This window comes from Aegilops tauschii, chromosome 7 (assembly GCF_002575655.3).
Source record: "Aegilops tauschii subsp. strangulata cultivar AL8/78 chromosome 7, Aet v6.0, whole genome shotgun sequence".
In the NCBI taxonomy this organism is placed as follows: domain Eukaryota; kingdom Viridiplantae; phylum Streptophyta; class Magnoliopsida; order Poales; family Poaceae; genus Aegilops; species Aegilops tauschii.
The window spans coordinates 142,362,246-142,375,098 of record NC_053041.3 but is presented as its reverse complement, the minus strand read 5'-3'; the positions used below and the strand labels follow the sequence as shown (position 1 = coordinate 142,375,098).

General features: G+C 48.0%; 1 protein-coding gene across 1 annotated transcript; it reads left to right on the top strand.

Annotated features, from left to right (window-relative positions):
• Nucleotides 1–822: 822 nt before the first annotated feature.
• LOC109785778 (protein PHOSPHATE-INDUCED 1-like) lies at nucleotides 823–2,655 on the top strand. Its single transcript, XM_020344371.4, has one exon. It carries the CDS (start codon nucleotides 1,245–1,247, stop codon nucleotides 2,184–2,186), a length of 942 nt encoding a protein of 313 aa, XP_020199960.1. The 5' UTR covers nucleotides 823–1,244; the 3' UTR covers nucleotides 2,187–2,655.
• Nucleotides 2,656–12,853: the final 10,198 nt, after the last annotated feature.

Here is a 12,853-nt window from a genome sequence, read left to right as displayed (position 1 = left end):
TAAATTTTCTTTTTCTTTTACTTTTCAGTTCATTTTTCGTTTTTCTTTTATCTTATATTTATTTTGGGAGCTTCTTTCAAATTTGTGATTTTTTAAATGCGAACATTTTGCATTTCGTGAACAGTTTTTGGAATCATGATTATTTGAAATTCGTGAACATATTTCGAATCATGATTATTTTACATGTTTAAAGATGTTTTGAATTTGTGAACTACTTTTTAAACCTGTAAACAGTTTTAAAATTTTGGGAACATTTTTTGAAATTCACAAACATATTTATGAAATGCATTAAAAGTTTTCGAACGATGAAACTTTTTTTAATCAGCGGACATTTTTTAAAGTAATGAAGATTTTCGTAATTTAGGAACATTTTTGGAAATTCGCGAATTTTTTATGATTTTTTTGAACATTTTTATAAAATTCATGAATATTATTTGAATTGGCGAAATTTTATTCAAATTGATGAACATTTCTAGAATACGCGAACATTGTTCAAAATCAAGATTTTTTTGAATAGGTGAACATGTTTTCAAAATCATGAACATTTTTTAAATCCGCAAATATTTTGTGATATCTTGATTATTTTCTCAAAATTTTCGATTTTTAAAAGTTTGGAAATTTCTAGAGTTCCCAAATTATTTAAAAGTAGAAAAAACGAAAATGAAAAAGGAAAAATAAAGAAAGAAAACAAAAACGCTGCGTCTCTTGCCAGCGCACAACGCGTGGTATAGGAGGTCCCCTACGAGTGGTACCCGTCGTTCCCACGTCCCTAGGTTTAGGATTTCCGCTTGCCCAATTGCTAAGTTCTATCAAATGGTAGTTAACCTCCAGTAGCTAGCAGATGCTTTTTTCTAAGATACTCCATCGCGTAGAACTCATCTGCACTGCTTGGTCACAAGTTCATTCATTCAAATTCTAGGAGTGGAGGTTAACTAGCATTCCAGCAAAATCGCTGGCGATCACTGGACTGCAACTTACGTTCCGGACATGCGAAGACGCGGGAAATTCTTGAAGCGAGATTTCCATATGGATCTTTATGTAGCAATGCATCCATCTCGTACTTGCAACGTACAAAACCCCTAGAGTCAAGATTGCCCGCTGCTTGGCCTCCAAGGCTCCGGCTCGATCTGATCAGTGACCACAAAGGAAGGCCTCCAATTTTAGCCCCCTAGAAATAGCCTACTACTCACAGGCTCAAGATCACAAAATCTCGTACAAATTTCTCCATCGAGTCCAGGAGATCGATGGCGTCTGCTCTTGGTGGCTTCCATCTCCGAGGCCATGCTCTGGTGGTGCTCGTGGTAGCGGTGCTGAGCCTAGCACATCGCTCCATGGGGGCCAGGAGGCTCATGGAGCTGTACGAGCCGGATCCCAGCGAGCAACTCACGTACCACAACGGCACCGTGCTGGGCGGCGACATCCCCGTGTGCGTCCTCTGGTACGGGCGCTTCACGGCGGCGCAGAAGGCCATCGTGTCCGACTTCATAGCGTCCCTCGCCGCCGCGCCGGGAGACTACCCCGTCCCGTCCGTGCCGCAGTGGTGGAGCAGCATCGACCGGCTGTACCTCGCCAAGGCGGAGGCGGCAGGCAAGAAGGCGCGGGTGATCCTGTCCGGCCAGGTCTCGGACGAGGGGTGCTCGCTGGGGAGGAGCCTGACGCTGTCCCAGCTCCCCGCGCTGGCGGCCGCGGCGAAGCCCGCGAAGGGCGGCGTCGCGCTGGTGCTCACGGCGCAGGACGTGGCCGTGGAGGGCTTCTGCATGAGCCGGTGCGGCATGCACGGGTCGGACGCCAAGGCCGGGACGGCCTACGTGTGGGCCGGCAACTCGGCGGCGCAGTGCCCCGGCCAGTGCGCGTGGCCGTTCCAGCAGGAGGAGCCGCCGGTGCTGCCGCCCAACGACGACCTGGGCATGGACGGGCTCGTGATGAACGTCGCCAGCATGCTCGCGGGCGCGGTGACCGACCCATTCGGCGACGGGTTCTACCAGGGAGAACACGAGGCGCCGCTGGAGGCCGCGACGGCGTGCCCGGGGGTCTACGGCAATGGCGCGTATCCCGGCAATGCTGGCGAGCTGCTGGTGGACAAGGCGACCGGAGCTAGCTACAACGCCAACGGGGCTCACGGGAGGAGGTACCTGCTGCCCGCGTTGTACGACCCCGCTTCATCCGAGTGCGCAACGCTGGTTTGAAGAAAGAAACGCGTCGTCATGGAGTGCGAAGCCAACGGCAGGATCGCATGACATCGAGATATGGAAGTTATGTGCAAATGTTTCTTTTTCGATAATCAGGGGTTCTCCTCCAGCTCCATTTCATATAAAATGGAATCAGAAAATTTAGAAACAACACTCACTCACACCACTCACTATTTTGTGGAGAAACAACCTTCAGATACAGGACTCGTACAGCAGCAGAAATCAAACATACGGAGGGAACATATTACAACGCTCAGGCCCGATAACATGAATGCTATCATCGAGCTGTGGATGCCTCTTCAGAAACTCCATTGTCCATGTATGGTTGCATGTTGACGTGTGCCTTTTTTATGCATGATTATTGTGAGGTGGCATACCAGCATGTCAAGATACTATTTAGGTTTTCCGGCTCAAAAAAAGAAGATACTATTTAGGTTTATATAGCAAAAGGGTCTGTGCGTTGCAACGGGAGAAAGGAAATTCTTATCATAAAAAATAATTTTGCAAAGGAAAATTTGCCGCACATTCTTCTCCGTGGAGCAATAGTCTTTCTTAAATGTGCCCATGTGTTGCGACGGGAGAAAACACAATAAAACGACCGAAAACCCTGCCCATTTGCTCCACCCACACACACAGGTCCACGTCCTCTATTTCCACATCCTCCATTTGAACACAACACCCCATTCGTGTTACGGCTTATTCTCTCCCTATGTATTTTGTTGATTGCAATGAATGACAACATATTAGAAACTAAAATAATGTAACTAAAAATCAAGTGTCCACAATATTCTCATAAAATGCAAATGTTGAAAGGCTACGCTACACAATATAGTATAAAGCGGAATTAACATCGGGGCTAGATTTCATGTTTGTGGGAGTAACACAGTCCCTCTTTAACTATTATGACTAAAAAATTGACAGGTCTCGCTTTGGTCACAAATCCAAATACACCCCAAAATATTCACATTGACGAAGTGCTTGAGCATGTACTTGAACTTAAATTGGAGCGAACAGTTTGACGTGTCCAAACTGGATCACCTTTCCCGTTCATTTTCACGCCAACAATTTGGCGAGACGCGGGCGGCCGGATGGGTCGCCAATTTCTTGGCGCATCAATGCTTTGGCAGTGCTAGCTTCGGCGGCATCCAAACAGCCACCGGCAGGCAGTGGCGCGCGAGGCAGACCGAATCGGCGACACAGGGCTAGTCGTCCGTGATGGCTGAAGCTTTGGGAGGCTTGGTTCATGCATTCCTGTACGTACGATCTTTCACAGCTACAGCACCAATGGAGATGCATGCATCGAGGACGAAAATGTCACGGCACAAGGGCCTGTCAAGGACAAACAATCGTATTACACTCTCTCTTTCCACAGTGTACTAACGAGCCTTGACACCAAAAGATTCTCTACGGACCTCTTTAGGGACGTACTCCCTCCGTCCCAAAAATCTCGTCTTAGATTCGTCTAGATACGGATGTATCTAATACTAAAACGTGATTTGATATATCCGTATTTAGACAAATCTAAAATAAGAATTTTAGGAAGTACAATAGGACAAGAGCCGTTTATTCGCTCCACAAATTAGACCACAGCATATAATGATGTACGACCGGATGTCAGCTTTGGCGAGATGTACTGTTTGGAACAGGCACTGGCTGACCATGTCTTTGTTCTAAACTTAAGATCATGTAAACTCTTGAGACAAGCAAGCGACCAGATTAGTCAATTATGCATTTAAGCCTCCCTAAAAGGACAGAACACACTATTGAGATGTTTATTATTGATTTCTATCGGCCCTCAAAACTATTCAATGATAATTACACCTACAAATTCCCCATTAGTAGCAAATTCTTTGATTTGTAGAGTTGTGGTACATGTATGTATGTAAGGAATTTGTATTATGTCTTCAGGGAATATTTTCATTAACTCAAATCTCCTTATCCGTAGCCAAGATCTACCCCAAGTTATTGTGGTAACCAATCCTGCCGAATGTGCCAAAGCATGATATTGCATCCTTAATTTTCAAGAGACTTTTGCTAGTAATACCTACTCACTGCATTTTTTACTCTGCATATTTTAAAAACCGGAAGCAAAAGATTTGCCTCATATATTAATCAAGCAGAAAAGAGTTGCCCAAACCAGGTGAAAATTGGGTCAACCCACTGAGCGGCATACCCCCCCCCCCCCCCCTCCTACAAAGAAAGGCTCGTCGAGGTAGCACAAAATTGCCATCCGCATGATCATTTTATACTGCATGATCATTTTTTAACTGCACGTTGAATGCTTTTGAAATTTTAATATAATTAATTTCGTAAATATATTATTTTGATGCCCATTAACCACCTCAAGCAAAGTAGATTGGTAACCGAGCCCCTGCCCACCGCCATGCACTACTCCGGCACCGGCGTCCACCGCACCCTGCGCCCATGCCGCGGCTCACTCCGACCGCGGCGGCCACCACCCACCTCCCACCCGCACCCACTCCCTCCCTGAGCACCATGACGGCGAGCCTGAGATCGGTGATGAAAGATCGTGGATGTCGCCTGGGGGGGGTGGAATAGGCACTTTAAAATAATTACGGTTTAGGCTTGAACAAATGCGGAATAAACCTAGCGGTTAATTTGTCAAGCACAAAACCTAAAACAACTAGGCTCACCTATGTGCACCAACAACTTATGCTAAGCAAGATAAGCAACTATGTGATAGCAAGATATATGACAAAGAACAATATGGCTATCACAAAGTAAAGTGCATAAGTAAAGGGCTCGGGTAAGAGATAACCGAGCCACGCGGAGACGACGATGTATCCCGAAGTTCACACCCTTGCGGATGCTAATCTCTGTTTGGAGCGGTGTGGAGGCACAATGCTCCCCAAGAAGCCACTAGGGCCACCGTAATCTCCTCACGCCCTCGCACAATGCAAGATGCCATGATTCCACTAAGGGACCCTTGAGGGCGGTCACCGAACCCGTACAAATGGCAACCCTTGGGGGCGGTCACCGAACCCGTACACTTTGGCAACCCTTGGGGGCGGTCACCGGTACCCGTCAAATTGCTCGGGGCGATCTCTGCAACCAAATTAGAGACCCCGACGCTTGTCCGGAGCTTTACACCACAATGATCGAGCTCCGAACACCACCAACCGTCTAGGGCGCCCAAGCACCCAAGAGGAACAAGCTCAAGGGTACCAAGCACCCAAGAGTAATAAGCTTCTCAACTTGTGTGACACCCAAAATTTTAATTGGATTTTTCAAAAGATTTTATTTGACTTGAGGGAGGTGATTTAAATTTCTCTTCCAAAGAAACCTCCCTTTCAATATTTTTTTTGGCAAGAATTTTGTTTATTCACCCAAGACTTGCTTTTGGTCTTGGAGGTCCTTGCCTTTTTATTTTGACTCAAGACAAAATACTTTTCACTTGAGAAAAATGCCTTTTGAAAATCTCTTTGAAATTTGCACTATGGCTTTTGGAATGATCCTTTACCACTTTCAACAATTCCCTCTTGCCATGGCCTTAGTGCAAATCCACTCTCCTAAACCTTCCCTCATCTTTGGATCATGTTTTGCATCAAATCCAGCAAGATGTACCTCTCCATATAAGTATTTTTCCATTTAAATCTTATCAAATAAATTTCTGTCTTCTACCCTAGCCCTTGGAGATTTGCAAAGGAGCTACCATCTCTGCTTTGATTTTTGCCCCCAAACCAACTCCCCTTCCTAGTCCTTTGAACCCTCAACCAAGATCCATGAAGATCCACTGGTCTTCAGTTCAAATTTTTCAAACTACACTTGCTGCAAGTTTGGACCAGATTTGTCAAATTTGGTGAAATTCATTCAAATCCTTCTCCAAATATTCCAAGTAAAATCAGGCAGCCTCTGGGTACATTGAGTGGTCACCTCACCAAGTCCCAGCCCCAGGAAATTTTTTCTCATTGCCAAATCATTCTGTCGAACACCTGCAGTGCATTGTCAATGTCAAGTTCAGTAAAGTTCAGAAACAGTTTCAGTACACTGTCGTTTTCTTCAGAACTGGTTGTCGATCTCGACAGTGCCTCGATGTCGCCTTGCTCCCCGTCCCCTCCCCCTTGTTCCTGCACCGCACGAGCGCCTGGACGCTTGCGAACGTCGGCGACGAGCAGGAGGAGGTGCGCCGCCCCGTGACCGACGCCAGCGGCGGCTTTGCGGCCGCCAGAGAAAGGCGCGGCGCCGACGGCGCCACCCAGCGCCGCCCAAGCCACCGGAGCTCGCCGCGTGGCCTTCCACTCCCCAGAACGCGCTGCCATCTTCGTCGTGAACCGCTGGGCGCGGAGCGCGCTCTCTGCCGCCGACGTGCCCGTGCGGCCACTCCACCATGGACCAACGCCATTACGCCAAGACCAACTCAGTTTAGCAGTGGAACGACACCAGTAAACCTCACTGATGCTGCCTGGCCACTCAAACCACCTGCTCAACCACTACCTCGCCGTAATCGCTCGCCGGAGATTCTCCGTTCACGGCCACCCCCTCGATCCGCCTATAAATAGAGGCCCCGAGCTTCAACTCGAACTCACACCACCTCTGCACTCCACCTAGAGCACGCCTAGCCACTGGAAGAGCCCCGAGGAGGTCTCCTTCCTCGACTCCGGCCGTCGCGACCCGCCACGGGATCCAGCTCGATTCGCCCCCGTGCGTGCACCTCCGCCTCCCATCTCTTGCCAGTAGCTTCCCTATGCATCCACTCTTCTGACCCGCGCTTCAATTTGAGGTTTGCAGCTCACCACCGGAGTTCCCCACCATCACCCGAACCGCCGTCCGCCGGAGAAAGTGTCGCCGTCGACGTGGTGCTCTCCGTCGGTCGAGTCCACCACCCACCGACGCGGAAGGACACGCTGAAGCTCTTGGTACCCTCCGATCTTCCTGACTCGCCGTGGTTCGATGCTGGCGTCCACCGCAGTCTTCGGGCGCCGGCGAGCTTTTTAAACCTGACATGTGGACCCCCCATGTCAGCCTCTGTTCTATTCTCCCTCGAACCGTTTTCTGTTGGCGCCTTCGGGCAAAATACGTTTTCCCTTTTAGCTGGCGCATTTCTTTCCGAAGCGTTTTCTGTTTTCTTAGTTTAAACCCTGGAACTTTTCTGTTTCATTACAGATGAGTCCCTGGACAGAAACCTTTATAACTTTTTAATAAAAAGGGATTTTTGAGTGATTATTTTTCTGACAGTCTTAAAATTTTGTCTAGTTTTTTATGGGATTTATTTGGAAAATTTTTGGAGAAATTTGTATGCACGCGTTGGTTTTCACGTTAGTGCGCGTTTTCGTTATGCCGTAGGTTCCGGAAGAGGTGACGGAGCCGCGAACTTCGCCGAGCTAGACTCCGACTTCTCCGAACCAGGCAAGCATGTTTGAACCTTTGATATGATAGGTGTTTTGCATGTTTGCGTGACAGTTTGTGCGTGGCATATGAGTGTCAGTGAGTACCTCGTTGCTTGTGAGGCAACTACCCGCTTTTTTCCAAAGTCGCGATGATCTCTGGTGAGAGATGGCCTAATCATGTGGTGACATGAAGGGCAGCAAGGTGGTACTGTTGTAGCATACCAGCCTTGCGTCATCCGACGAATTCCGACGTTAACGTGGACGGAGTCACGTTATCGTTCTTTTCCCCTCCGTGCTGCCACATGTTTCATTTGCCAGGATGCGGTTTAGTAAGTTGGTAACCTCTTTCCGTGTACACACCAAACAGAGGGGCCGGGATGATGGTTCCTTGGCCCAGGATTAAAGCCAGTCATCCGGTCAGGGGGCATGGGTGTTTCCGGTTGGGACCGAGAGGGGGGGCACCCCCTTAGAGCGCGCGTATAGAAATTTGATCCCATGCTACGCGAGGTTGTAGCCTCCCCGTCTCAAGGATTTTCATGAGCGTTGCCGAGGGTGATCCCTGGCTTCGGAATGTTGAATGGGTGTGTACTGGTTAGACGTGTTTCTTCCAAAACACCGTAAACGGAAATAGTCCCCGTGACTACTGAAATCCGTTGGCTGTGGTTAAGTACAAACTCTGCAGAGTCAAATTCTTCCAAGTCATCATATCCATGATCTAGTAGTGTAATCAGTATATCCATATCTATCCGCGTGGAAAACTTGTCCCCGGTGAACAAGCTCAAGTGGTAAACCCAGTTTAATTATTATTACTGTGAATGGACTAACCTTATATTTGTCTCGTACTTGTAATAATTTATAATCTCGAGCTACTGAATTATTAAGCTACAATATAAGCCCTTTATGTGATGTCGCTCAGACGTCCGACTGTGGCACGCACTGCCTTTATTTTCTGTTATAAGCCCTTTATGTGGTGTCGCCCCGACGCCCGACTGTGGCATTATTATTCTTGCAGTTTCCTCTCGAGGAGTCTTTCAGACACTCGTTTGGCACCAGTATTATTATTTTGCAGTTTCCTCTCGAGGAGTCTTTCAGACACTCGTTTGGCACCAGTATTATTATTTTGCAGTTTCCTCTCGAGGAGTCTTTCAGACACTCGTTTGGCACCAGTATTATTATTTTGCAGTTTCCTCTCGAGGAGTCTTTCAGACACTCGTTTGGCACCAGTATTACTATTCTTGCAGTTTCCTCTCGAGGAGTCTTTCAGACACTCGTTTGGCACCCTGTATGTACTATCTCTATGTCTGAACGCACTGGTTAATTTGTTCATACGCTTCATGTTTACATTTGTTATATCTTATGTCCGAACTGTCTTGCGAGTACTTTCATAGTACTCACCTGGCTTGTTGATTTGGCCAGATGTTGACGAAGGCGATCTCTTGGATGAAAAGTTTGATAGCGCGTCCGACGCCTAGAGGAGTCCCAGTCAGTCCTGCGCGATCCCGGATATTGGTCACTTGTTTTATATACGCTTCCGCCACCCGCAATAAGTCTCCTCGAGCCTCACTCCGACGCTCGAAGAGCTGTAGTCTGCAGGAGTCATATCACTCGCTTCGCGGTGATATTTCCATCACCGTTATTATCGTGAGTTAGTAGTTATGCCACCCTATCCGCCGTCTTGTCTTATCGGCGTGCTTGTAATAAATTGTTGGGCAGTCTCCGCTCAACCTTGTAAATTTTATTCAGTACTCCTGGTATTTTTCGTCTGTGACCAAGATATTGTCTACCAGTGAGAAGGGATTCTTCCTTACTGGTCCGTAAAAGGGATTGGTCTCTCAATAATTATTTTATTGAAAACCGGTCGTGACAACTTGTAACTTCCACGTATCACGTGGAGAACTGAAACCGATGCACCAAATGCAATGGCAAGGGCACACGGAGTGCCCAAGTCCTTCTCTCTCAAATCCCACCGAAGCAACTAATGCTAGGGAGGAAAATGAGAGGAAGAACAAGAAGGAGAACACCAAGAACTCCAAGATCTAGATCCAAGGGGTTCCCCTCACATAGAGGAGAAAGTGATTGGTGGAAATGTGGATCTAGATCTCCTCTCTCTTTTCCCCCCAAAACTAGCAAGAATCCATGGAGGGATTGAGAGATAGCAAGCTCGAAGAAGGTCAACAATGGGGGAAGAACATGAGCTCAAAGGATAAGGCTCAATGGGGAAGAAGACCCCCTTTTATAGGGGGGAGAAAAATCCAACTGTTATCCCCATTCTCAGCCCGCAGCGAGCGGTACTACCCGCTCTAGGGAGCGGTACTACCCGCTCTAGGGAGCGGTACTACCGCTGGCCACAACGGTACTGCCGCTTGGCCTAGCGGTACTACCATTGGGACTTCGCACAACGCCTAAGGGAGAAGGAACAGAGGAGAGGGCCACAGAGCGGCACTAGCAGCGGTAGTACGGGCAGTACTACCGCTCACAAGCGGTACCACCGCTCCTACTGGCGCTGTTACTGCCGCTGAACCCGACACGAGACATGCAGGTCTCGAGTCGAGGCGGTACCAGCGCGGAACCGGAGCCGTACTACCGCTTGTGGCCATGGGCGGTACTACCGCTGTGAAGCAGCGGTACTACCACTTGTGGCTATAAGCGGTACTGCCGCTCCCGCCCAGCGGTACTGCCGCTGGCGCCTCCCTTAAGCTATGTCCAAGAAAAATAGATGCACAGGAAACCAGAACTGCCACAAGTTCTGCAAATGAGCTCCGAAATGAGCAAACTCAAGGTTGTTGGATAGAAGACGACAAATAGTAAGAAGTGGCAGGGGAGGTATGCGAAAAAAAAAGAGGAGAGAAACTTCCAACAGAGAAGAACCGACATAACCTCCAACATCGAAAACATCATAGAAGATGCATGTGAACTCCGTTTTCGATGAACTCGAGCTTGTCATCAAGATGGCCATAAGCTCCAAAACTCACAAGGAGAAGAACCAAACAAGAACCGATAAGGATGATGCAAGGATGCAATGGTTTGAGCTCTCTACGAACGATGCGATCAAGCTACTCATCGAGAGCCCCCCTTGATAGTACGGCAATCGATCCTATAACCCGGTCTCCCAACTACCACCATGAGACCGGTAAAATAGAAAACCTATCAAGGGCAAACCTTTGCCTTGCACATAGTCCACTTGAGCTAGATGGTGATGATATTGACTCCCTCAAGTTAGACCACCTTTCTTGATTGCGATGGCTCGATGAAGACTAGTTGATTGCTCCCCCATAAACCACTATGGGTGAGCCACTCTTCCGCACATCTTCACAAGTCCATTGTCACCACAATGGACGACAAGCTTCAAGCACTTGATCTCTTCGTGATGCTTCACTTGAACTTGCACACGACAAACTTGATGACGATCACCACTTGATGTCGTCCTCTCCATGGGTTGTATGATATCTTCCTCTTGACGCAAGCCCATGGACACATACCTAACCCCACATAGAACTCTCGCATAGACCTTGGGTTAGTACACAAAGTGTAATGGACAATGTTTACCATACCATGGGATCACTTGATCCCTCTCGGTACATCTTCTATGCTTTGTGAGTTGATCAACTTGAATCACTCTTTGTACATAGTCTTGATCAACCTTGAATCTTTCCAACTTTCTCCATTAAGATGATGTCTTGAAGGTAAACATGAATGTTCACACAATCTTCTTCTTCAAGACATGCTTGCAATAAGCTCAACACTCACATGACCAATCTTTGGATAATTCCTTAATAGCACCATGGTCAACTCATAAACTCCTTGAAACCAACAAATGGACTTCAAGAAAAACCTATGGACAAATCCTTCAAATATAACTCAAGGAAATCATTAGTCCATAGAGATTGTCATCAATTACCAAAACCAAACATGGGGGCACCGCATGTTCTTTCAGGTGACCTCCACGTTCCGACCGCTGGGGGAGCGCCCGGTGGTTTCGGGGCTGGGGATCTCCTCGGAGTCCGACGGTTCGGAGGTTCGGGGGCCTGGCGCCGCACTCATCGCATGGCCGAAGCCCGCGCCGGAGACGGCGGGCCATGCGCCAGACCCGGAGACCTGGGTTCAACCACCCCCCACCAGGAAGGAGATGTGGCGGTAGCGCCATGGCTTGGGTGGCCATGCTGAGCAGGGCCAGGCGTACGGCCGTGAGGCGGTTCGGCGCGAGGTGTCGCCGGAGATGAGAGACAAGTGCTTCCGCTACCTTGAAAAGGGCCACTACAAGATCAACTATACAAACGACATCGTTTGCTTCCGCTGCGGCTTCCGCGGCCATGGCTCTAAGGATTGCAACCGCCCGCGGAGCCCCTCCCCCGTCGACGAGTTGCGGCGTGATGCAGTGGCCAAGGTGCTCGTCGAGCCTCGCCAAGCGCATGCCCAGGGCCCCAAGTGCCTAGACTCACTCCGCCCCACCTCCCCTCTCCGGCAGGCCCAATCGCGCGAGGCGTATCCTGTCTGGCCACCGCTAGCGCTGATGACCCACAAGTATAGGGGATCTATCGTAGTCCTTTCGATATGTAAGAGTGTCAAAACCAACAAGGAGCAGAAGGAAATGACAAGCAGTTTTCAGCAAGGTATTCTCTGCAAGCACTGAAATTATCGGTAACAGATAGTTATGTGATAAGATAATTCATAACGGGTAGCAAGTAACAAAAGTAAATAAGGTGCAGCAAGATGGCCCAATCCTTTTTGTAGCAAAGGACAAGCCTGGACGAACTCTTATATAAAGCAAAGCGCTCCCGAGGACACATGAGAATTACTATCAAGCTAGTTTTCATCATGCTCATATGATTCGCGTTTGTTACTTTGATAATTTGATATGTGGGTGGACCGGTGCTTGGGTGCTGCCCTTCCTTGGACAAGCCTCCCACTTATGATTAACCCCTCTCGCAAGCATCCGCAACTACGAAAGAAGAAATTAAGATAAATCTAACCATAACATGAAACATATGGATCCAAATCAGCCCCTTACGAGGCAACGCATAAACTAGGGTTTAAACTTCTTTCACTCTAGCAACCCAACATCTACTTATTACTTCCCAATGCCTTCCCCTAGGCCCAAATCATGGTGAAGTGTCATGTAGTCGACGTTCGCATAACACCACTAGAGGAGAGACAACATACATCTCATCAAAGTATCAAACGAATACCAAATTCACATGATTACTTATAACAAGACTTCTCCCATGTCCTCAGGAACAAACGTAACTACTCACAAAGCATATTCATGTTCATAATCAGAGGAGTATTAATTATCATTAAGGATCTGAATATATGATC

Coding starts and splice junctions, on each gene's coding strand:
- LOC109785778 (XM_020344371.4), top strand. CDS start 1,245: ATGGCGTCTGCTCTTGGTGGCTTCCATCTCCGAGGCCATGCTCTGGTG.